The sequence below is a fragment of the Gobius niger genome (genome assembly GCF_951799975.1).
Source record: "Gobius niger genome assembly, chromosome: 14".
NCBI classification, from domain to species: Eukaryota; Metazoa; Chordata; class Actinopteri; order Gobiiformes; family Gobiidae; genus Gobius; species Gobius niger.
Genome location: NC_136865.1, coordinates 3,884,622 through 3,910,929, shown reverse-complemented (window position 1 = coordinate 3,910,929; position 26,308 = coordinate 3,884,622). Strand labels below are relative to the sequence as shown.

At 44.0% G+C, this 26,308-nt stretch overlaps 1 protein-coding gene across 1 annotated transcript in view; it reads left to right on the top strand.

Moving 5' to 3' along the window:
• The first annotated feature begins 20,283 nt into the window (after positions 1 to 20,283).
• kcnh8 (potassium voltage-gated channel, subfamily H (eag-related), member 8) overlaps positions 20,284 to 26,308 on the top strand; it is a 165,819-nt gene continuing 159,794 nt past the window's right edge. The window contains exon 1 of the mRNA XM_079571228.1: positions 20,284 to 20,522. Within this exon, the coding sequence (XP_079427354.1) occupies positions 20,447 to 20,522 (76 nt within the window). The 5' untranslated portion in view covers positions 20,284 to 20,446. The remainder of the gene's footprint in view (positions 20,523 to 26,308) is intronic.

Here is a 26,308-nt window from a genome sequence, read left to right as displayed (position 1 = left end):
ATCATACCACTAAAAGGCCGATATCTCCAGAACCGAAAGTGATAGAGACTTGTTTTTTTGCATTGGAAAGAGTTCAGTCATAGATTTGAGGGTAACTGAGAAACATCGCAGTGAAAATGGGTCACGTGTTTGTACACCTCGGATCATATTGTACATATTTTATGTTGCAGACTTTTGCATATACCTTTGTAATCATATTGATTTTTATCTATCGAGCAAACCTGGGAAGTACCTACTAAACATGAATGTCCTTAATAAATCAGCACAATGCCCCACTTAAAAGCCCCCTGCTGTCACGGTTACTTTTCACGCGCGCTTACATTTAAAGGAATAGGCCACCGTTTTTCCATACTGAGATATGTTCTTACCTTAGCTTTGACGAGTTCTTTAGGACCTGTCTGGTCTTCACCCGTGCCTTCAGTCACGTAAACACAGCGCAGACGGCGTTAGCATTTAGCTTACGCCATTTAGTAGTTCGAAATCCACGCAGTAATCTTCACTTTACTGCGCAGTAATCTTCACTTTACTGTGCGGATGCCAAATTAATCCTGGTATTATTACGCCTTACAATATAGTTCCCCTTTTATCCACTTAGAAAATCCACATTGTTTAATTTTGTGTAATTATACTTTGTAGTGGAACACTTCACGTAACCATATTTAAATAGGGAAAACGTGGAAGAGCTTGGTAGCTTCTATCTTGACCTGTTTTGGAGCTATAGAGGAGAGAGGGAGAGGCTAAATGCTAACGCAGTCTGCGCTGTGTTTACGTGACTGAAGGCACGGGTGAAGATCAGACAGGTCCTAAAGAACTCGTCAAAGCTAAGGTAAGAACATATCTCAGGATGTAAAAACGGTGGCCTATTCCTTTAAGGTATGTGTGCATTTGTGTAGCCAATATGGGAGCTGTTATTCTTTTCCTGTTATTCTCTTGTGTAACTGAAGTACGGTTTTGTTACAGCACCACTCTCTCACTCTGCAAAGCAAAGACAACTTAAACGTTTCTTCCCTGCATTCTATCTGATTCACACGATCACAGCGCTACTGAAGCGGACAGAAGTGAAAGGCAGTGAAACTTTACGATTCATGACAGTCGGACAAACTGTCAGGGTGAGTGAATGACCACAGCAAAGTCAATCCTTCAACCCGTCACCGCCCGCCTTCAGACGCATCCCTGTAAGACCCGGGAGCGTGTGCCAGCGTGGCGTCTGCGAACACCCTGTGTGGGCCGCGGAGTGTGTGCTGCGAGAGCCCGACTCCCTCCCCTCTCCGGCGCTTAATCACTGCCTGATTCGTCGTCAATGAAGCTAGTGTGCTAAATGCTAATTAAGAGCATTACACGCTCAGGAAGCATGCAGCAGTGAGCTCCTCTCGGGGGACAGTCTCTCTCCTCTCCCCCGCTCTCTCTGCTGGATGTTTTACGGGGATGCTGTAAACTCCTGATGTGGTTAGCGAGCTGCTGACACCGGGGCGGAGGCTTCATGCATTAGAGCAAAATGGATTATCAACTTATCAAGCCACACTTTCTGTTGGCTGCGTTTGGGTTCCACTGGAGGAGAGACTTTGCAGAACTGTGCAGAAGGGTTTGCCTCACGGTCGAACGGTCCCGGGTTTATGTGGCGCCTGCGGGGCCCTGAAACAGAAAGGAGGGACCATGAGGCACATTGTGGGTGAAAAAAACAGATCACACGATTGATCACACTTCATTTAAATGTAATGATTATATTCATTATTGATAGATACAGACGGCATCTCTGGAATCGTCCATATATGGTCATTTTTTAAAACAGTTAAGGGGGAAAACAATTTTGAAAAAATGTAAATTTTCTCTAATTATTCAAAAACTACTATAACAAATGCTGACATATGAATATAGTATTCTACTAAATAAAGATACAAAGACATGGGGAGGAGCAAAGTGGTTCAACAGTCCATAAATACATGAATAACAGAGAATGCTAACTTCATGCTACATGTTAGCATCAGGCTAATGCTAACGGTTAGCTAGCGCTTGCTACAACTGCCATTTTTTCACTTCTACCGAACAATCTGCCGTGAGAAAATATCCATATGGGCCCGATTTAGACTTGACTTTATTTGTATGTGATAAATAAGTTCATATTTCACCAGAAAATGACTAAAAAGAGTGGAAAATTGTGTTTCTCTAAAGATTCTATTTTCCCCCTCGGCGAAGCCACGCCCCCTTCTGTGACGAGATGCCGTCTGTATCTATACCAGACCCACATAAAAGGCTCTGTTTGTGATTCGTAATGCAAGTGCTGTGTCTTAAAGGTGCATTATGGAGCTTTTAGGCAAAATAGACAAAAATAGTTCATATTAGTGCGTATTTGACCTTTCATTGACCCATTTGGGTGGTCAGCATGGCGCCTTTGCTTTCCATCCCGACTGTATGATGCTCCAGGATAGAGATTACATTAACCGAAAATTCTCCCTCATTTACGGAATATTCTTAGCTAGACGAAGGCCGTCCGTCATTTTGATGGATTGAAAATCAAGCCGTACTGAAAGTCCAAACACAAACACTGCTCTGTCTCCAGAGTTGGGGAGAATACTTTCAAATTGTATTTCGTTACAGAATACGGAATACTCGACTTAAAATGTATTTTGTAACGTATTCAGTAACTTTGTCCAGTCAGAGTATTGTATTCTGAGCACTTAGAATACTTTTCCCATTGGTTTGCATTGTGTGCAAACCAGTGTGCGAAAAAGCACTTTGAAAATGCAGCAGCACATTGAAGCACATCACATGACGCATGGCGCACATGAACTGTGACGTAAGGAGTTCTGAAATATTTATTTGTATTTTTGAGGAGAGACAGACCATGGAAAGTGATTTATTACTTGCTGCAATAATACAAATTTTACTTTGCCTCGGCCAAAATCTTATGCACTAAAAAGTACATTTATATATTGAGCCATCTCACACTGGAATATGCTGCCTCAGGGAATTAAGAGACTAAAAAAAATCATCTTTCTTTTGAAATAAGTCTAAAGAAATATGTAATCAGTCAAAAATAAATAAATAAATACATAACCTGCCTGAATGTTGCTTTGAGTATTGTAATGCACCTGACCTGTTTTGTTTTTTTCTTATCTCAGTTATTGAATTGAATGTGGAACTCTATATTGTTGATGTGTGTTGTATAAATGACCCTCTGACTGTGTAATGTCTTTCGAATGAGAATGGACCCCAGGAAGAGGAGTCTTTGCGTCGGTAAAGACTAATGTGGATCCGTACATAAAGAAAGAAAAGAAATAAAGGAAGGCGGTGAAGACGTCCTGCCTTTGCTCTGCCCCGTCCCGTCAGACCTCGGAAGCTAAGCAGGGAAGGGCCTGGTCAGTGCCTCGATGGGAGGGCGTTTGGGAAACACCATGAAGCCTGGTAAATGTAGTGAGTGAGTGAATGTAGTGAGTGAGTGGTTTGTGGTCGAAGGGCTGATGGCGCAGACTGGTTGCCTCGCTTCCATCAGTCTACCTCAGGGCAGTTGTGGCTACAATAGTAGCTTACCACCATCAAATATGGAGTGAATGAATAATGCAATGTAAAGTGTCTTTGAGTGTCCAGAAGAGCGCTATATAAAACTGATGCATTATTATTATTATTACAGAGCTAAACATTTCCCTGATAGTTTTGATCTTTTGTCTATTATTAATGTTGTGCAATATGAGCTGAAATATGACTGAGTACTGCAATGTGTTCCTTTGATTTTAGGACAGTAACTGTATTCTAAATCCTCAAATGAAAGAGTAACCGTACCTGCATACAGTTACTCAAAACGAGTATTCTTAATACGTATTCTGAATACAAGTATTGAGTTACTACCCAACACTGTCTGTCTCTGAGCGCTTTGTATTCCGCACGGCAGCTAAATAGTCTTTACAGCCGCACCCAGAATGCTCGAGACACAGAACCTCAAGGCAAACCATTTTCAGAGCTTGTCGGAATTGATAACGTAATAACTGCCAATAACGCAATAATTTTGTCCAGTTTCAAAATGAAATACACTGATAACGTAATAACACGGCTGAGCCATTATTGACTTGACAAGATGAAACTCGTTCACAAGAAATCAGTTCAGCCAATTATGTAATAATGCATCAACCTAATAATACATCAACCTGACTATTTACACAAACACATTCAGTCTGGTCTTTGTGCGGTTTTCTCTAAACTGTTATTGTTCGTTTTTTGATATCTCAGATGTTTGCTTTTTCACTCGGGGTAACTTGTCACGGCTCATATGCACATTTCTACGCCCCGTGACTGCAGGGTTGGCCGTTCAAATCCTGGCTCCCGGGAGTGAGTGGTCGGTGGTCAGAGAAGTCAATGGCTACAACCGTCGGGTATAGGATGCATAAGTAATACAATGTAAAGCACATTTTGAGTGTCCAGAAGATTATGGGCCTGACGAGGCGGTCAAACTGTGGCATCGGCCGCTCCGACCGCCTCCAACAACCACTCCCTGACTCATGCACCACATTCACACTTAGGCAAGGTAAGATGGCAAATCATTATTATGTTATTGGCTCAACAGTGTTATTACGGTACCACAATATCACATTTTGAAACGTCAGTACCTAAAATAAAACTCATAGGAACTTCAAAATGTCCAAAAGTTCCCACTTATTAGTTGTTTTCCTCATTTCGGCCCATTTTGGCTCTATTTTGTATTAAAGGGGGAGGTATTATGCAAACCTTTTCAAGCTTTACATCATGTTATTATGTCATTCCCTCATTAAAAACATGCCTGAAGTGTTGCCTTGGCACATTCATGTATTTTTGAGTAATCGGTAAAAACTCTGATGGCGGCCATTTTAGGGATAGCTTTGCCTGAGTCCTCCTAGGAACGCCCCCACCTCCTGGAGACGCCTCAGAGCTTTCGTCACCAGCCGAGCAACCAACCACTGCTCCTCAGCAGAACCCCCTCCCCACTGATGCCACAGACAGCGTGTGGAGGGGGCGTGTCAGAAAGGCTCAGAGGTTCTTAAAGAGACAGAGGCCTATTTCAAGACATTCACTACAGCCATTTTGAGAGAGCAATTTTATACAAGGCAGTTATTCTTATTTACTGCATTTACAGACCAGCAGAAGGTTTGGTCATCATTGTAGTGTGATATAGACTGGTGCTATGTGAGTGAAAAAAGCAGAATACCCCCTCTTTAATTTGTTCCTTAAACGCATCTTGATGAAAACAGGCGATGGTGTTTGTCAAAAGTTATGAAATATCATTTTCCCTCATGTCCTGCAGCCCCTGCCCCTGTTCACTTGACTTTCCACGTGACAAAATGACACCGAGTCCCAGCTTCAGCCTTTGCAGATCTTTTTTTTTTATTCATGTCCTGTTCGTTGGTGAGACGTATCCACCATTCCGCCCTACTTGGACCACCTGCGTGTACGTCGTATCTTCCCCTTGATGTTATCGGGATCCTTCCACAATGGCAGCGGTGTCGGGTGAAGCTGCCCCGGGGCGGAGGAGTGGCGGCCGCGTGGCTTCAGACTGTGGCTTTTGTAAAACGCAGTGCGAGCGATTTAATCGAGCGATCTGCGCCTTTGTCCCCGCAGAAAGGAGCGGATCGACCGGCGAGGGACAGGAACAGCCCGCCGACAGCAGGGATATCTGAGAACGCACTCCAACGCACTTGCTATTGTTGATAAATAATACGCACGGCGCGATTATGTGAGACATGTATAGGCCCTGTGCCCCATTTATCCAGCCCAACAAACAAACTCAGGCGAACAGGAACAAATACTGTTGATCACAGACATCATTCACGGAAGATTGTATTACAGCTTTTCTTTCATTTAACATTTCCATGTGTGCGCTGGGTTGATCAAATATAAACTAATGGGTGTCTCTGCAAGTACGAGTCACAGTAGGCCAACAACAAAAAAACAAGTGACAAGTCAAATGTGATGCAATATAAATGTACACGTTCCGCTCTGGCCGCTGTTGGGTGTGGATGCGCTGTTATGGGGCCAGGTGTTCAGTAGCCAACCAGAACAGAGCTGGAAGCCGGTCCTCAAAATCCCAGGCGAGGGCTCGCACAGCCAGGTTTACATGGAGAGAAACCAGAAATCAGCCACACACAAACGCACACGTCAGGGGGGAGCCAGGAGGGCAGCGCGGGGCCGCAACATCACCCTAAAAAACCTACTGTATGGTGACCAAATGCTGGTCAAAGCACTAGGTTTCATTACTTGAGTAAAAGTACAGATACTACTGATCAAATATTACTCCCTTAAAAGTAAAAGTTACTTTGTCGGTTATTTACTTAGGTGAAAATACTGAAGTACTGTTGAAAAGTATTCGAGTTGAAAGTACGTATAAATCAGTTTGAAAAATAACTTTGCAGCTTGAAAAAATGTGAAATTGCGCCTGAATTCCCCTCTGTACGGGAACACGATGGGGACAAACTTAAGCTTCTTCTTGGTACTGTTCAAAGAGTGTGCTTTGTTAAGCCTAGGTCACAACTTGACGTACGGCCGGTCAACATGCAAAGAACACAAGACACGTACAGAGCGCGTGTATGGCGTGCCGCTGCAGAGGGTCTTTGTCATGTCAACAAACTCTACGGGCGCTTACGTTTTTTCAGGTTGCAAGAAAAACTTATGCACGTTGTGCATCTTTGTGCGTCGTCTGTATAGCCAGGGTATGTATTTTGTACATTTTGTACATAACTTTTCCGTATGCCTGGCGGACTTCGTTGATGTGTCGATTGCCACACGTGCACTTTTAGTGCGGCCAAACCCACAGATGTCTCGTACGTCCTCCGCGCATGTCGCGTAAATCGATCGTGAGTTGCTCAGTTTTCGGCCTGAGTGCATCAACTGCACAAAAGCTCTGATATAGAAAGCTTCAGAGCTTCAGAGATGCCTTCAGTTTTTGCAATATGCCGAGGAGAAGAGGGAAGGCGAGGAGAGAACAGAGGGAGGAGAGAGAAAAGGTGGAAGACCTGGGTCTCTTCTTTCACCAAAGGTGTTTGGATCCATACAAATGTATGACATGTGCTCACCGTGGCTTTCTCTCTCCAACTCCGGGAAAGGATTCTGCCCAAACATGCACCTTCTCTGTATCCAAGGACGTCCCCACCAGCGCCTCAGTCTTGGTCCCTGTTCTCGCATGAATTAGATAGAGAAGTATAGCTTGTTCTTGTTCCTCAGCTTCACAAACCTGTAAAACATCAGAGAAGAAATCTTTGCAGAGAGATCGCCCTTTTCACAGAGGAGAATGTGGTCAAAATATGATGAAATAAGCTACATATACCCCTCCAAACTGCCGGGTAATCTCTGCGACAAACGCACAGCGTTGATACACACAACGTTACACACAACGTTACACACAACATTACACACAACGTTACACACGTTACACACAACGTTACACACGTTACACACAACATTACACACAACATTACACACAATGTACAGATCGTGTGCCGTTCTTGAAACCTTCCTCCCGCGGTCAGTACGTTTATTGCAGGTTGGTCTTACAGCTTACGTTGGCTGTATGAATGATGCGACAGCTGTACGTCCGAGCAGCCACAGTCAGTGTGATGCATGTTGGACTTAAAGGTTGTACTTTGGGTGCGCAGTGATAACTACAATCTCCACAAACAAAAAATAAACGCAGCGATTTGGGAAACACCAGAAATCGCATTGCCAAAAGTCATACGTCTAGTTGTGACCAAGGCTTTAGGCTTTTAACTCGTGGTCAGGTTTACTTTTGACTTTACCACTGACACAGCCTGCTCACTGATAGACACCTGCAGTACATCCAGATGTGCTGGTCCAGTTCTGACCAGGACCAGGAAAAATGACCATATTAGACCAGTGCTCAGGTCTCTCCACTGTTGCACAGAAAATAGACTCAAATTAGCTTTGCTTGTCTGTAGATCTGAAAATAGTGCCACATGAACTATCCCGTACTCTAAGAGCCTCAGGGAGTGGTCTCCTGTTGGTCCCTAGAGTCAGGACTAAACATGGTGAGGCTGTGTTTCAGTGCTATGCTGCTGCCGTCTGGATCAGACTGGGAGAAAGTGAGAAGGGCCATGTTTAAGCCTGATTTGTTCTTATCCTTTTTTAATGGTAAATGGCCTTGAAACATAAATAAACATGCCTTGCCTTTGGAGCCTTTACATAAATGTAGTGCAGTGGATTATTTATTCATCTTCCAAATGTAGTGGAGCAAAAGTAACATGTTCTCAACCAATCGGATCTTTTTTCAGTCAAATTTACCCAGAACTCCCCCGAACGAACACAAGAATCAGCCCAACACTGGAGCAGGCGACAGATGTGAAAACTGTTTGATCTAAAGTCAAAGCTAAACGCACTAAAAACAGCTACAGTCAACTTTATTAGTTGTGTTGTAAGACTGTATTCACATGTTTTTCAAAGTGTCAGTATCAGTCCCATTGTGATTTTAGATTATTTCAATTAAAACAGTGTGCCTTTTATCGATCACGTCTTGGACATTGTGAGTTATCTTATTAAAATGTTATTTTAAAAAGAGCCAGTCTTTTGAGCGGCTCTTTGAAAAGAACGGATCCCACAGACTCAGCTCTCAGTAAAGAGCCGTAAATCCCAATCTCTACCTCTGATTGTGGGTAGTGCCAGGTATATCACTTCAGGCCCCAGCTTTTTTGTACTTCCAGAGCCACTTTAACCAATGGGCTAGCAGGGGCTGGAGCCCAGGGGTCTACCATAGTCAAGGGCCTATCAGAATTAGGGGGGGGGGGACTTGTTGATTTTCATGTCAATCACTTCACTTTGCGGCATGACTAACCGTATGCGATGATTGTGCTGCGCTCCTATGTGTGTACCTGGAGTGGGCCCGCCCTACCTGGCCCAGAGGGACACATGTAGGAGTAGCAGGGTTAGGGTTTTTGTGAGACTTAGTGTTAGGGTTATAAGTTAGGGTTAGGGTTTGCGCTGAGGGGGGTGGGGGCCTACAATTCTGTTTAAGCCACGGGGCCTATGGGTACATTAAGGCGGGCCTGTGTACTTCTACATAACAGAATGTGACCAACAGTATTCCAACCTGGAGCCGTACTTTCCCCTGGGAAGGCATGGGAACTATTACCCGACAATGAAGCAGCCTGGGGCTTCATGTGTGTCCAATAGAGTAACCAAAACAACCATATACTGCTTCATGTCCGGCTAAGCGACCTGAAGAAGCTCCCGCTGCAGCTCAGGTCATAATACAGGGAAATATCTGAATATTTTGACCCACAGTGAGGGTTACAGATTTATCTCATTTATCTCTGCAGTAAAATCACTGGTCATATTTCGGCGACTTTGGCGCCTAAAGGGTTATACGTGAGGGTTTTAGAGGGATACAAAGATTCAGTTCAGAGGAGATTCAGGATCTTATTTTGGCTTTGAATAAACTTTTTTTAAATGAAAAAATCAATTAAATAAAAATGTAAAACAAAAATGTATTTTTGGGGTTCAAAGCTGAATAATAAGAAGAGTTCAAAATATCATTGAAAGCCCTTTATCTGAGCCTTTATAAGCATGAAAGAGAAAGCAAAGGTTTGAACTGTTAGTTGTCCCACATTTAAAACGTTTTATATGGTAAATGGTCTCAACTTATATAGCGTTTTTCCACCTACATTAGGCACTCAAAGCGCTTTACAGCAAGGATCCACTCACCCATTCATACTCTCATTCATACACCAATGTACACAGACACTTTAGAATCACACTGTTCCAACTCACATCAGGAACATCCCAACACTGAGAACCTTCACTAGATCAGGAAAACTCTGGCTCCTGGACAATCAAACCTGCAGTCACAGTGTGAACATGGAGGCTGTTTACCAATAGTGTTTAAAATCTCTTATTTGTCTGTGTCGTTTTGTTCATAATGTCTTTTTACTAACCATTTTATCTTGTCTTTTGTTCATGTCTGTTGTGCTTGTTGTTCTGAAGACAGCAACCTGCCCTGGGACCACAGATGAAAATTAGCCATTGTGGCTAACTCTGGCATATTTACATGTGGACTTTGAGGATAATTAATATGCACTGTCCCATCTTAAATAAATAAATAAACATCCTTGTTATTTGTCCACAAACCACGGCATGTTCGATAATGGAGGGGGTGTCACCACAATGTGAGAAAAATGCATTCTGAGGAAAAGCCATGGTAAAATGTATATTTATTTGAACATGTTTCTTCACCTCAGATAGGAGGTGTTTATGAAGTGTTTACAGTAGTTTATACATGCCCTAGTTTGTACATACCCTGCCTTTAAACTTCACTCCCATTTCCACTGCGTGTTGGAGAAAATCACTTAAACTATGCATTTCCTTCATAAATCCAGGGCTGAAGTGAAAATGAGCAGTGGGGAAGTGCAGCCTCTGTGGTAATAATGGGATTGACCCAGATGTGTTTGCGTGACACTGCAGTGATAAGCTGTACATGGGTATATCAGGCTGCTGCAGGTGTGCCGCTGTGTGCCAGACAAACACAGATTAGCAGATTAGCCGCAGTACTTTCCACACTTTGGATCACGCGAAGGATATTATTCATGTCAGTGCAGGGACGAGGAGGGATCACTACTGGATCAAAATGTATGTTTAAAATGTTTCAGATGACAAAGTCTGCAGTCTGATCCTGGGAAAATAACAACATATCCGGTTTGACTTTCCCTTCTGCTCTCTTCTTCTTCATCTCTCAGCTCTCACTGTAATAAGTGACTCACAAAGGGTGTTTCCTAAAATCACTCTGAGTTATTAAGCTTTGGGGAACTGACTGTTTTTCCAAACTGAATTGGAAAACTGTCATTCGAAATTTTACATCGTTCTTCCAGAAATCCAAATCATATTTTCAGGGCCAAGCCAATTTGGCCTCCCCTCCCCCAACAAAGCAAAAATGTAAACTGTCCCACATTTAAAACGCTTTATATGGTGAATGGTCTCAACTAGCGTTTTTCCACCTACATTAGGCACTCAAAGCGCTTTACAGCAAGGATCCACTCACCCATTCATACTCTCATTCATACACCAATGTACACACTTTATAATCACAACAAACAAAAGTCACATAATAATTTGTATACATTTATAACATTTATACATGCGTGTGTGTGTTTTTAGCACATGCAAATTGTTTGAAATGCTTTGACACAAATGATATTCTGTATTTTTCATAGATTTTGAGGCTGATTTTATGGAAAAGCTTAGATTTAATGTATTAATTTACGATTACGATTATTATTATTGGTTGCTATTGTTTTAATCAGAAGATGAACATTCAGTTCATCAGTTTTGTTGTAGCCCACACTGGGTTTTATTTGAGCAGGAAGTCTCCACTTCTGATGTAAATGTACAACTTGTCACGGTGACGTTGCACTGCTCCGTGGAGGCACAGGAGGACCAGGAGGACCAGGAGGACCAGGAGGCACAGGAGGACCAGGAGGACCAGGAGGACCAGGAGGACCAGGAGGACCAGGAGGACCAGGAGGACCAGGAGGCACAGGAGGACCAGGAGGACCAGGAGGACCAGGAGGACCAGGAGGACCAGGAGGACCAGGAGGGCCAGGAGGGCTCCTTTGAAAGCTGAACTCTCTGGTTCTGGCACAAAAGACCACAAGTCTCGATCTCTTTCCGTTCAAACGTTATGTCCAAAAGTCGGGGATGTTGTAGATGGCCGCCATGGGCCTCATGGTTCAACAACTAAAGCGCTATTAGGCTCCACCAGATGGCGACCTCGGCGAGGCTCAAGGCCGCCCTGCATATTTTAAACTTCTTTCATCTTCGTTTCATTTCATTTCGTCTGATCCACAATTATTTCAAACCAGATGTTTATTTTTACTTACGTCAATCTCTTCCCTTTTTCAGCAGAAGCTCCGCCTCACTTCCTGTTTCCCGTCTGTGATCCTGGGTCTGGGATGGATTTGGAACTCTCTATCTGAGAGAATCAGGATCATGTTGATTTAATCCAGAAAAGTGTGGACATACTGGGATAGCTCATTCTGATCCAGCAAAGTGGAATCGAAACATTTACACACATTTCACAGACTGCACACTTACCAAAATAGAGGCTCTTCACCAAACTTTACACTTTGTGACCTTCATCCAGCAGGGCCATTTTCTCTTTCTCCAAACCAGGTGCTGCTACTGCCACAGGACTGGCTGAAAACAGAGCCTCGTCTGATGAGTGAGGAAACTGAGACTGTGATGTTTGCAACAATGTCACAAATCAGCAACATTCACATGGCTGACACTGACCTGCTTTTCCTCGTTCGGCCGGGCCGAGCAGGTGCAGACGTGGAGAGGGAGATGGACTGTTCCATTGTGTCCAGCTACACTTCACTCTCCCCCTGTCTGCTGTGCTCTGTTTGTCCACACGGGGGCAGCACAGCGCCACACATGCAGCGCAGCTCTGTTACTGCTGTAATGTCCCACCTGATGCTGTGGAGGGCGCTGTCACCTTGTGGTAGACTCTTGCGTGTCAGTAAAAGAGCAGGGGAGGCCATGGAGAAAAAGAGAAACAACTGTCACTTATTTAGTCACAATTTTCGCCAAGAAAACACACAGAACCTATTCCCAGAGTGTGTAGGCCTGGATGTAGAAGTGCCAGTTACTCTGATTATTTTTCATCCTTATTAATGTGGTATTTTATTGCTGTTAACTGGTTTGTAAGACTTCTACTATCAAGCTACAGTGACAAAGCAATTTACTTTGTGGATGAGTAGTGGTGGTAGTATTTTTTTATTTGGTTGTTTATTTGGTTGGGACAGTGAAAGTTAATGAACACACATGGGTCTCATGCATGTAAACACGCCACGCCGGATTGTGTCTTCTTCTTCTTCTTCTTCTTCTTCTTCTTCTTCTTCTTCTTCTTCTTCTTCTTCTTCTTCTTCTTCTTCTTCTTCTTCTGACTGTGAGGCAGATGTGCAATGAGACCCAGTGAGACAGTCTCAAAGCAAATCATCACAGCACACCGACCAAATGTTTTTGGACGGAGGTTCTGCTGTACCTGCAGGTCGATCCCTTCCAGCCAAGAAGCCTGTGCCTGTGTCCACCACAGGTCGTCGGGGTGGGACGCCCTGGCAAACAACAGACTGTCGGAGTTAACCTCGAGGCACATGTTTTGATTTTTGTTCTCACTTTGATTAGTTCCTCCAGTAGAGACTTGGAGCTGTGGCTTTCAGACGGACTTTCCTACATCACGCTGAACAGACAGGCCTCTTCATCGTGACAGGGCCGCCCCACAACAATCACAAGTTCGACGGATGATACTTTTAACTGAGAAGAGCTTTCCCTTCGTTACCTCGTCATATTTACATTACTGTAGTAGCTTCATCAAATTAACAAGTGTGAGCTTTTCCAAATTAGGTCTCATTAATTTACCACAATCTTTCTGTGTGACTGTTCAAATTCGACCTTTGACGCTTGTGGTGTGTGGAGCTGTGTGGTGTGTGTTGCCCGTGCGGCTGCTCTTGCTGTAACAAACACCTGTTTAGTCTGCAGGGATGCTGACTCGCTGTGAAGGAGCTCAGGCACTTCCTCTCACTGCTCAGTCTGTTTCTGACTTTTCTGTTCAAACGGGTCCTAAGTGTAAAACCCAGGAAGAGGAAAGAGAAAGCAGTTTTGGAAATAGCCCTTGTGACAGAGGCTTCAGCAGCTGTAATAGTATTGTAGTATCAGTCAGAGTAGTGGTGGTAGTAAACTCTTAATTCAAGGTACTATTTATGATTAGTGACAGTATTTTCATTGGACTTGGCAGTGCGGTGGCTCAGTGGTTAACAATCGCGCCTCCCTGGAACTGTTCTGTTCTGTGCGGAGTTTGCTGATTCTCCTCCTGTGTGCACGGGTTTCCTCCGGGCGCTCCGGTTTACCTGATCCACTCAAAACATGTACAATGCGTGAATCCTCCAGCCAGGTGATTCTGACCATCAGCCTGGCTCCACATCTGGAGATGGGTCCCCAGATTAGACCAGGTCTTCATGAAGTTGTCCAGGAATGATCCACAGCAGTAGAAATGTTCAATCATTGTAGTCATCTGGACCGGGTTGTCAACTACAGTTCAGTTCAAAACTGCGCTATAATCGAGTCTGAGTTTGATGACCGAACAACATTATAAACAAAGCAATGTGTGAAAGTACTGAAGACAATACAAATCCTTTACATGTGTGTGGAGAGTATCTTTAGGGCTTCAACAATATAAAGCTTGCGCCTGAATTCCCCTCTGTGCGGCATCGCGACAGGGACAAACTTTCATCCTTGTCCCGAGTTAGTGGCACTGACCGTACCTCTGCACTTTCTGTGTGGAGTTTACATGTTCTCCCCGTGTCTGCGCAGGTTTCCTCCAGGTACTCCGGTTCCCCCACCACTAAAAACATGTACAATTGGCTTGTTGCGCGGTGTGGCTATGCTAGTTCCTCTGACCTGAAGGTGTGAGCGCCTGGACTTCCTGTCTGTTTTCTTTTCCTGGAATAAAAATCATATTTTCCAAAGATTATGTTGTGGGCGGTGAGTTCCTGGTCGATGATCATTTACTGTGTTCAAATCTTTATGTAACGAGTTCAGATCAGAGACGCCTGTGATCATAAAGGATTGATAGTTTGTCTTGAAGCTAAAGGCTAACATGCTATAAAAGAATATATATATATAAAGGCACTATTTCAAGTTGTGTAATGCCTTAACCCCTTAACTCCTACCTGAACTGAGCACATTTTCTCGACGAAAACAATGATGGAAATGCGGCAAAATGTCACAAAAATATCACAAGAACTTGACAAAAATGTGACAAAAATGTGACAAAATGTCACAAAAAAATTACAAAAAAATTACAAAAATGTGACAAAATGTGACAAAAAAATGACAAAAAAGTGACAAAAATGATGGGAAAAAAATGTGAAAAAAAGTTCCTCTCGGTTTAGGCGGGAGTTAAGAGGTTAAATTAGCCTTTAGCTTCAAGACAAACTCCCTGATCCTCACAAACATATATGGAAATATTTCTACCAGGAACTCACTGGTCTGAGCTCATCCTAATGGAAATGAACACGAACAGGAAGTACTAGCGCCCACAGCTTCAGCTCAGAGGAGCTAGCGTAGCCACATTGTGCAACAAGCCAATAGGACAGGATCAATGAGCGTGCGTTTGAGAGTGCGCATGGGGGACGATGGGTGGAAATTTGCTCAAGGCCACAATCCGGTGTGGCTTATTTACATGCATGAGACTGGGACTTAAAAACGGCCCTGGACTCTGACCAGTCTGGCCCGAATTAGCGTAAATGCGCACAGCACAAACACATATTGACATTACCCAAATCTAAAAGCTCCTGAACTGGAGAGCAACTTTTTGTCATGATTTTGTTGTTTTTTCATTACTTTTGTGGCTTTGTCATTGTGTTTTATCACTTTTTTGTGGCTTTTGTGTCGCTCTTTTGCTCTGTTTTTGTCTCTTTATTGTTGTTGTTGTTTTGTCACGTTTTTGTTGGTTTTTGTCACGTTTATGCCACATTTTTGTTGTTTTTGCGGCACATTTTTTGTCCCGTGTTCATCCTCGTTTTCGTCGCTATTTTGGCGCTTTTCCTTTGAGCTTTTAGATTTGGGCAAAGCTCGGTTAAGGCGTGAGATAAGAGGTTAAGGAGAAAATCGAGAGGCCAGACCGGCGGCCCTGGAGCCAGTGGCCCTTCTGTGCTCTTCCAGAATGGACACATGGCCAGTCCGCCCCTGCATGAGACCCATGTACGTTCATTAACATGCACTGTCCCGACCAAATAAACACAACACAATACAAATACAACTGTACTCATGAACAGTACTTCAGTAAATGTACAGAAGTATTGATGACCACTTCTTATGATAATGTAGCCAAGTAAAGAGCTCAATAACGTTGCATTTTCTTGATACTTTAAATCTTGTGCCTGTGTTTGCCCAGCTGAAGAAGTTCCTAGTTAATCCGCCTTTGGAACGAGCCTGGGAATCCCCCACGCTGCCGTGTGCGCTCCAATCATTTGGAACCGCACAACAGCCTGGGGACCATGGCCGAAATATTTGCATGGATTTGGGAACCAATCACAGAACGAGGAGGGGACGGCAGGACAATGACGAGCTATTCGAGATATGGAAGCTTGTGGTTTGTTTGCAGATCCAACATGACAGATTCCATATTCTGTTCAAGCTTTAGACCGTGTTCTAAACAGTAACCGAGCTCTACCCCAATCTAAAAGCTTAAAAGAAAAGCATCCAAAAACAAAAGTGTGCTGGAAAAGCAACAAAAAAGCAACAAAAAAGTGCCAAAAACACAACAAAATGTGACGGAAACGTGACGAGAAAGCAATAAAAAAAGCGATGAAAAAAACAACAATAACATGAACCCCCCCCTGAAAAACAAGAGACGAAAACCCAATGAAAAAGTGATAAAAAGGTGACAAAAAAAGTGACGAAAACATGCCAAAAAACAACAAAATGTAAAGAAAAAGCAACGGAAACATGACAAAAATGCAGGGACAACGTGACAAAAAGTTACCATCACTTTTCTAGATTCGAGCTTTCAAATGAGGCGTTACAGTGTTGCTCTCCAGTCAAGAAGCCTTTTAGATTTGGGTAAAGCCGAACTGGAGAAAATGCTCTCGGTTAAGGTAAGAGGTTAACATATGTATTTGTGGAAGTGTCACATTTACGCTAATTTGGGCCAGGCTGACCAGAGTCCAGGGCTGTTTTTCGGTCCCAGTCCCGCCCCTGTCTGATACGATGATACGATTGGCTGTGGCCACGTGCAGACACATGATAGAAATTTGTAGCGCGCAATAAACAGCTTTGGACAAACAGGGGCGGGACTGGGACTGAAAAACAGCCCTGGACTCTGACCAGCCTGGCCCAAATTAGCGTAATTGTGACTTCCACAAATACATATTTTAACCTCTTACCCCCCGCCTTAACATTAACGAGTGCATTTTCCCCAGTTCGGCTTTTTTATTATTATTTTTTTGATCGGTATCATCAGCAAAAAGAACGGGAAAGGTGGTCGCAGAAACAGAAGCAAAATCTTTAATATAAATAATAAATAATAGTGGTCCCAAAATTGAGCCTTGTGGCACACCATACTCCACGGAATTCCTTTTAGATTCATGTTTTTTTTATACTGGGCTTTACCCAAATCTAAAAGCTTCTCGACTGGAGATCAACAATGTGACGCCTCATTTGAAAGCTAAGACCTACAAAAGTGATGTTGTTTTTTTAATGATTTTTTCTAGCATTTTTTGTTGTGTTTTTTTTTTTGTCCGTGTTTTTCCTCATGTTTTTGTTGACTTTTCATCCTCTTTTTCTCGCCATTTTGATGCTTTTCTTTTTAGCTTTTAGATTTGGGTAAAGCTCGGTTGAGGCGGGACCGGTTGCCCTGGAGCCAGTGGCCCTTCTGTGCTCTTCCCGAACGGACATATGGCCAGTCCGCCCCTGTGGACAAACGTAAACCACACCTCTCCAACGAGAAAACGAATTACAGACTAAATATCACCTGTGATTTTAATCAGGCCACTTTGGAACTGAGTTTAAGCTAACTTCCTCCAGGTTTAGTCCCTTTAACCCGCCGTCCTCGCCTTTGTTTACGTGTTGTCTTTGTCGTCCGTCCCCGTGTCCTCCTCTGCCGTGTGCCCGCGGGTGATACGGCTCGTCCTCACTCCTCGGCTCAGACTGACGGACGTGCGCCGCCATTGCTTCTCGTTGACAGCCGCTCATTGTTTTCCCGCGCTTAATAACTCCGGCCGCTGACAGCCGGCCGCTCGCGCTCTCACGCTGCTTCCCTCCCGCCGCACGCGCAACACATGGACCCGACCACGAAAACGCAAGCAAACACAACACTGTGAAGCTGGCCCCCCATGCGACTTTGAGCAGTGACCGATCTAACCTCAGTCAGTGAATAGTTTACGTCCATTTGCAAATGTTGAGCTAAAGTTATTTCAAAGTCCATCCCTACACCACATGACTCACAGCAGGGATTCCCAACCACGGGCACCAAAGCCATATATTTTGCAGTAGAATATGCAGTTTGGGGAGTGTTTTAGGTTTATTTTGAACGCAACATTGTCCTTTCCTTACTACCACTCCGGTAACACTTTACATTACGGGCCAGAAAGTCCTTGGTACTTACAGAGGTAATTCTAGATACTTATTGTGGTACTAACAGTGGTACTTATGGTGGTACTTATGGTGGTACTTACAGTGATACTTAATTCTAGGTACTTACAGTGGTACTTATGGTGGTACTTATGGTGGTACTTACAGTGATACTTAATTCTAGGTACTTACAGTGGTACTTGCGGTGGTACTTACAGTGATACTTAATTCTAGGTACTAACAGTGGTACTTATGGTGGTACTTATGGTGGTACTTACAGTGATACTTAATTCTAGGTACTTACAGTGGTACTTGCGGTGGTACTTACAGTGATACTTACAATGGTACTTATGGTGGTACTACTACTACTAGTACCACATTGACTACCTATGAATTGCTGCTGTAGCATCTTTGAATTACCAGTAAGTACCATAGATGTATCACTGTAGCTACTAGAAACTATCAATTAAAGTACCAAAGTAAATAGAAGTACAACCTTCATTACAAGAGCATTACCGCTGTATCTCTTAGTGACGAGAGATACAGCGGTAACTCTGTGTCTCCCTAACCCTAATCCTAATTACTAGTAAATACCACTTTTAGTACCACAGTAAGAAACTAGAATTACCACTGTAAATGCTAGTACTTACAACTGTAAGTAACACAATAAGTAGGCCTACCTAGAATTACCACTGTAACTGTAAGTACCACAATAATTTCCACTGTAATTATCACTGCAAGTACCACGGACTTACTGGCCCGTAATGTAAAGTGTTACCGATACTCTGTTTAAGTGACTGCTTAGACTGCAACCATTCTTGAGGTGGGGGGTACACAGAGTACCACTAAAGGGTCCAAGGGGTCCGCCAGACAAAAAGGTTGGGAAACACTGACATACAGTGGATGTCCCATAACTGGACGAGAAGCTTAGGCTACCACAGTGCAGTGCTACCTAAGCCTAAACAATATAACATAGTGTGTTATAGGCGATAGTGCATGTGAAACTCACAGAATAAAACAGTTCACACACAGGCTGAATGTGTGGACACCCATCAGGAGAGCGCTTACAACTCAGACTCCGGACACTTTGACTTTGACCAGCTATAAGTGGGTTATTCTTCGGACTAAATGGGAATAAACAGGGCACTAACCCGACAGCAGACTGGACATGGACAGATATCAACTGTCTGATCTCATTTTTAATCAATTTCTACACGGTCGTTCTTTGGTAAATGGTAACCCCTTTTCGTCACAAATCGCATATATTTGGGTTGACCATATTTAGCATCATCCATCCATCCATCCATCCATCCATCCATCCATTTTCTTCCGCTTTATCCGGGTCGCAGAGGCATCAGTCTCAGCAGAGATGCCCAAACTTCCTGATCCACACACACCTCCTCCAGCTGTTCTGGGGTGACCCCGAGGTGACACCAGGCCAGCTCGGAGACATTGTCCCACCAGCGTGTCCTGAGCCTTCCACGAGGCCTCCTCCCAATATGACAAGCCTGGAACACCTCCTGGAGGCGACCAGAAGGCATCAGAAACAGACGCCCTAGCCACCTCAGCTGGCTCCTTTCGACGTGAAGAAGCAGCGACTCTACTCCGAGCTCCTCCCGGGTAACTGAGCTCCTCACCCACTCTCGGAGGGTGCGCCCAGCCACCCTGCGAAGGAAGCATATTTCGGCCGCTTGTATTCGCGATCTTGTCCTTTCGGTCATTACGCAAATCTCATGACCACAATGCAAAGTTCACACATCAGGGTTATGTTTTCCACAAATGACTACTTTTACAACATACTTTTATAGGGCAAAAAGAATACACCCTACAAAAAGTTTTAAAAAAGTACTTGGATTTTTTTTTCCAAACCCCTAAAAATAAAAGATCACGTTGTCATTTCAATATTTTTTGTGAAAGCCAATCAAAACAACAGCCCGGGTCTCCCCTCCTGGTTTTTAAAAATGACCTCAAGTATCCTTCAAGTGCTGGACCTGACCCACGCGCGGCAGGACCAGCTCTGTCAACACCACGCCTTCCTAAAAAGAAAAAAAAAAAAAAAACCTGCGCGCGTCCGCTCCTGCAACTGTTGTTACTGTACTCGGCCGTGCGCGCGCACCAGTCACGGTCACGCGCCCGGGGGGCTGGGGCTCGCGGAGTCTGAAAACGGAGCGGCTCGTGCAGACGGCAGGCAGGACGCAAGTGAACCCAGCTCGTTTTTCTTTTCTTTTCTGTACCGCGCACTGCTGCGGTGGCGCACGCCCTCCCTCCGCCGCCCGTCTTTTGCCGCCCGTCTCTGCCGCTCGTCTCTGCCGCTCGCCGCTCACTTTGATGGGGGCCGCCACACCGCGCAGGGACCATGCCGGTGATGAAGGGATTATTAGCGCCGCAGAACACCTTCCTGGACACCATCGCGACGCGCTTTGATGGCACCCGTAAGTTGCTTCTTTCTTTCTTTTTTCGGAATTCTTTCTTTGGCCCTGGTTTGGTCTTGGTTTTGCTTTGATGGCACATGCAAGTTGCGGGTTTTTTTCTTTGAGCTTCAGTTTGCTCCGCGGTTTGGTCTGGCTTGAGTCTTGGTGTGGTCTTTGTTTGGGCTTTTTGCAGTCCTGATAACTTTCCTCCTGCTGCTTTAGAACAAAGCAATGTTTTTCTGCTCTTTGCTTTCCTTTCACTCCGGGTTCTTTGCAAACACTGATGCTGAGATATGTAGCAATTTGTGGAAATATGGTTTCCCTTTTAAAAGTTTATATTCACCTTTTCGCGGATGAGAGAACGCCGTATTTACGCCGAGTCCGAGCGGCCAGGCGCTGTCCGCGGTGCTGGATTCAGCGGCGCGGCGCGTTCAGCACCACGGACAGCGACGCGCAGCGCACCCGCGTTCTTCTACGCTCTTTTTTCAACGGCTTCTTTCTTTTCTACTTTTTTTCCCCAACCTGGCCCCTGCTACTCCCCTGAATTCAAAATTTTTCTCAGCTTGTCAGCCAGGTCCTGGAGTTGTGTGGAGTTTTCCGTATTGTCTGCGTAGGTACTCTGGTTTCCCCTGGCACTAAGAACATGATCACAAATCCAGGCTGAATGAGAGTGTGTTTGCGCGTGTGGCTAGCGGGACAACGGATGTAAATTAGCCCCGGCAAGGTTGTTTCCATGCATGAATCGCATGTATGCTCAGTATCACGCACTGTAGTGACGGAATAAACCCGGCACGTTGGCTGAGGTCGGTAGATCAAGGTTCCTCAGACCCAAACCGAGAGTTTTTTTTTCTTTTGTTGGTCCCAGACTCTGGAACGAGCCGCCTCTGTACATCAGACAGGCTGACTCGCTTACTGTTTTTAAAGGAACAGTTCACCGTTCTTACCTCAGCTTAGACGAGTTGATACGTACCTGTCTGGTCTGTGTGCATGTCCATGGAAGAGCGTGGTTGCTTCCAACTTCACCCCGCTTGGAGCTATAGGAATACATTGGGAAAGGCCAGATGCTAACAGGACTGAGGCATAGTATATATATCTATACTTCGGAGGTTGTTCAAATTGTTTTTTTGTGACATTACTTATTGTCCTTATGTCTTTTTTTGTTCAGCGCTTTGGTCTACTTAGTTTTTTTTTAATAGTGCTTTTTATACTGGTTTGGAAATGAAAAGTTGCCAGATCCAAACCAGTGTTTCTCACCTGGTACTGGCATTGGGACCCACCATTTCACAGGGACGACAAGCCGCGTCACATTTTGAGGCTTAGGTAGTGATTCTATACCTTTGTTGTCCATACATTTTAAAATAAAGGTTTTCTTGTAAAGGCTCATAACCCACTGAAAACTGATTTAAGCTGTTTCTCATCGACTCACATATCAGTTCAAACGGTTTTCAGACTCTTTTACAGAACACCTTGATATTTCTAAACTCAAACTCAAACACAACAGCACAAACAATCCGTAATGGCTCCATAATGGCTTGTTTAGTCCAGCAGCGAGGGAGTGTCTATAATCAGAATACATTCTTTTAGCTTCTTTTTCGCACTTCATCATCATGTCTAACTTTTTCTCCATAATTCCCGTCCGTCGCTCCTCTCGCTCTCCCCCCGCCCTCTCTCCTCTTCCCTCCTCTCCTCTCTCTGCGTAGGGGATTTTCCTGTGCTCCGTGGCAGCCCCCGAACACATTTATCAAATTTAATTGGTGCGCTCGGCGACAGCGATACACTCTCTCTCTCTCTCTCTCTCTCTCTCTTTATTTCAGACTCTTTATTTACGTCATGAATGCTGGGTCAGCGTCTTTATCATCTTTCAGCCTCTCCCCGCGTTTGGGTTCGGCGCAGCCAGGGGTTGTTATGTTGCATAAACCGGTCCATACAGCCATCCCACTATTGTGTTTTTTATCTTACCTTATTTCAGCTTTTTATTTTACATTTTACAATGTTCGCTTTTGTTGTTGCGTAGCATTTCATTAATCAATTCTCCATATTAATTCAGTCTCCTTCAACACTCTGTTCCACCTGATGATGTCATGAGGTGGTGCTCTCCTGTGTTTTAAGGGGAGACACTGCAGGAAAAACTCTTCTAAACTTTTAGGTTTTGGGGTTTGCGATCCAGCTTTGAAACCCTTAGAAACATACAGATCTTTCAGAAATAACTTTCAAAGGCTAAAAACAATCTAATGTCAAAAGAAATAACCTATATGTCGGCTCTGTTTTTTGGATTTCGTTGTCAAAAAATGTATATAGTTTAACCGTTGTTTTTTGTTTTTGTTTTATGAAAAGATCAAATGAAAAAAGACTTGCTACACATTTTAGAGCGTGGTCCAGCCTGGAAGGTGAAGTACTTGAAAGGAGAGTTCTTCTCGCTCCTGTCAGTGCAGTGTGTGGGGGGGCATTAAGTGCTCTACCATTGGTTCACACTTTTTAGATTTCAAAGGACAAATATCACGTAGAGGCATGTGTTACTTTGTTATTGCTGAGAGTTTCCATGACCAGTGCTGCCCCAGTTTCCTTAACTGACTCTGTTTACCGATTACTCCTTTAAAGGGCCTATTTCATGCAAAATGGACTTTTTGTTGTAATGCTATTTCCTTATCAAAAACACCGCCAGAGTGTTTTTAACTTCATTCACGCAGTTCTCAGGAATCCTCCTGAATCCTGCTCTGAGCAGCTGCTCCGCCCTCTGCTGGAAAACCACTGAGTTGTGACACTCTGACGTTTTTTACGTCAGGAAGAGCACAACTTCTGTAATATAGTGCCTTACAGCCTGATTTTAATTTATTAAACAGCTTTTTCATCATTTCTGTTGTAAGAAATACATTTAAAAAATGTAAAAGGAAGTGCCCGACCCGTCTTTTTTCTTACCTAACGATAATGTTGCGGAGAAAAGTGCGGATTCAGTGACTATCAGCCAAAATAGTGTTGTTCTGTGACTGTCTCTGGTGGATGTTTGGTGAACGAGTCCCATAATGTAAACACCTGATGGAGCGGTGACTCAATCCAAACGCGTGTTAGCTTGTGTTTTAGCGTGCTAGCGTGTGTGTTAGCCATTTATGAAGCTGTGTTGCAGATGTCAACTCCTTATAACTGCATTGGGAAGTAAGTTCACTTATTGCTGTGTTATTTATATATTTATTGTACTGCTAATAATGCATGGGCAGATTAGCTTGGAGAGAGGGGGCGGAGTTAACTGAATTGAAGCGTTGTGTCTTCCGGGTTTGAAAAATACCTCCAGAAAATACTTATATTTCTCTACTCTCTTTCAAGCTAAAGTGCTTTAGATTTTTAAAGACCTGTAAGACCCTCCCACCTTCCCAATATACGCTGTCAACGCAATAGACAAACACACCTACACCACCTACCCGTTTCTCTACACTCTCACACACACAAAGACACGCATGCACACACACTCACACTAACACAATCTTGTTGTCTGTTGTTCAAATCACCTGGATGGAGGAGTCACCTATTGTGCATGTTTTGGCCATATTACATGGTGTGTTACTAAGAATCATCGTGTTACTGAGATCATTGCTCATAACGTTTGTGTTGTCACTGTAGAGGATCTGACATACTAAGAGTTTCCATGGGCCACGAGCAGGTCACCAATGTACAGTTTAACACAAATACTGCAGTTGTCCTAAAAAGTGTCTCGATAAAACCTTCACTTCACTGGCTGGGGGGACGATAAATGCTCTCTGCTGGCATTATCCTTTCGAACTAAGTCATAATGAGGTGAAGAGGGAAATAAAAAAAAGGCTTTCAACTCACAACACGTCGGAGTGAATAGTCTCTCCACGTTCTGCGAAAAACTTAAAGACCTTAAACTTCAGAGACATGGCCCCGTAAGGCAGCCCCAAACGCCGGCGATGAGGATCTTCAGCCACAGATTTCATTTACAACGCGCAGTTCGTGGTCGTCCTCAGCTGTTGAGGTCAGTCGTAAAGTACGGGCTCTCGTGATGGTGGAAATGGCCTCCTGTCCTTGAGAGGAAATACTGAATGATGAGAACGGGAGAATGAGTTTGTTGGGCGGGCGGGCGGGCAGCGGAGCTCGACGAGGCGCTTTGGCCTTGGAGAGTGAGAGGAAGAGGAGGGAGGTGTTGGGGAACGGGAGGGAGGAGAGAGGATGAGCAGAGCAGGATGGAGGAGAGAAGGCAGCTCAGTGCTCTGACGTCACGCCCGGCCCGGGGAGCCTCGGACCTGCAGACAATGCATGATGAATGGATCCCAGTCCAGCGGAGAGCGGTTTAAATAGAACAGCTTTACAGGCCGTGTATTAAGCAGAGAGAGCTCTCCCACTTCGCCCCAGTGCGTCGTAATGTGGGAAAGAGTAGAGTTCAAACTGTTAAGAAGGACGAGACAAAAAGTCAAAAGTGTCCACGAGTCCACAAAGCCAGGAGGACATTCACGGAGCGGTCACTTGTTTATTTAACGTTGACACAAGTTGATATGTATCTCATATCAACAGTGAGGGGGAAATACTGACTTGGATTAGAGGGTTCGGGTTATCAGGGTAGATCGATGCAAACATTCCCTTTGCACAAAACCTGCTTAGATAAGAAGAAGGCTCTTTGACCAATCAGAGGAGAGAATCCGCCTCTCTGTGGCCCAAACTCTGCAGTGTTCGGAGGAAGAGGAGCAGAGAGGGAAGAGGAGGAAGCCCCTTGAGAGAAGTCCTTTTTTTGAAATAGATCGTATAAACATAGCATAGATTTGATAAAGCAACGACATCGTGTTTTTACACCAGTGGCTAATGCGGATTTTAGATGACGACATGAAAAAGGCTTATTTCTCGTTCACAGAGTAATACGAGTGTTTCTTCGATGAAGGTTCTTGAGTTGTCATCTGTACTCTGTAGTTGGTGAAGGATGTTTCGCCTCTTCATCCAAAAGGCTTCATCAGTGACACTAAAGTTTCCAGCTCAGCCACGGATAAAGACAACTGGGAGGGGTTAGGGGGTTAACTTAGCTAAAGAGAGGGACTTAACCTTCATTAACAGATCTGTTAGTATTTTATAACACCCGTCCAGAAGGTTTGAACCACATTGTGTTTTGTGTTTTGAGATTGTGTACAATTGGTGGAGCACTTTCATTTTGAATAGAATATGAGGAGGGAAATATGTTCTATGGATAAAATGTAGGATTTCTTGAAGATAACTGCATATTCTACCAAATAATGTCCCATTTTGAATTTGTTGGATGAGGAAGTTCTTCTTCCCACTGTTAGACGACACACATAGGCTCATGATAAGCTGATTGAAATAGAGAATATCATTTAGAAACTGTTCGGTGAGGACAAATTAGATTTGAGTACGAAGGGTAACTGTTCTGTGGGACCCCATAAGTGCACACTGCAATTGGAGACACTGGATCCTTTCAGACTGTACTGTTGTTGCAAGTCTTGAAAAGTTCAGAGAGTTAGACTCTAATTCTGGGGATAGAACCTCGATGAACCTAGATGATTCTGAGTTTGTCCAGGATTTAGACTCAGAGAGTTTCTGTGGTTGCTTTTAGCTAGATTTAGTTCTTTGGTCTTTTTTTCCCTGTAATGATCTTATAATCTTTTTATAAGATCTTTCTGCTGTTGCTCCAAACCCGACAGGTCTCTGTCTTTATTCGAGTGTTTCTGTCAGACTGATTGTGATGTTTATTGTAAACCTCGGTACTCGCTGGGAGACGCTCGAATGCCCGGGTATTGTTTTCACATTCCATTGCAAGCAACTCTTTTGGTGATGTTACATCAGGATATTCATGT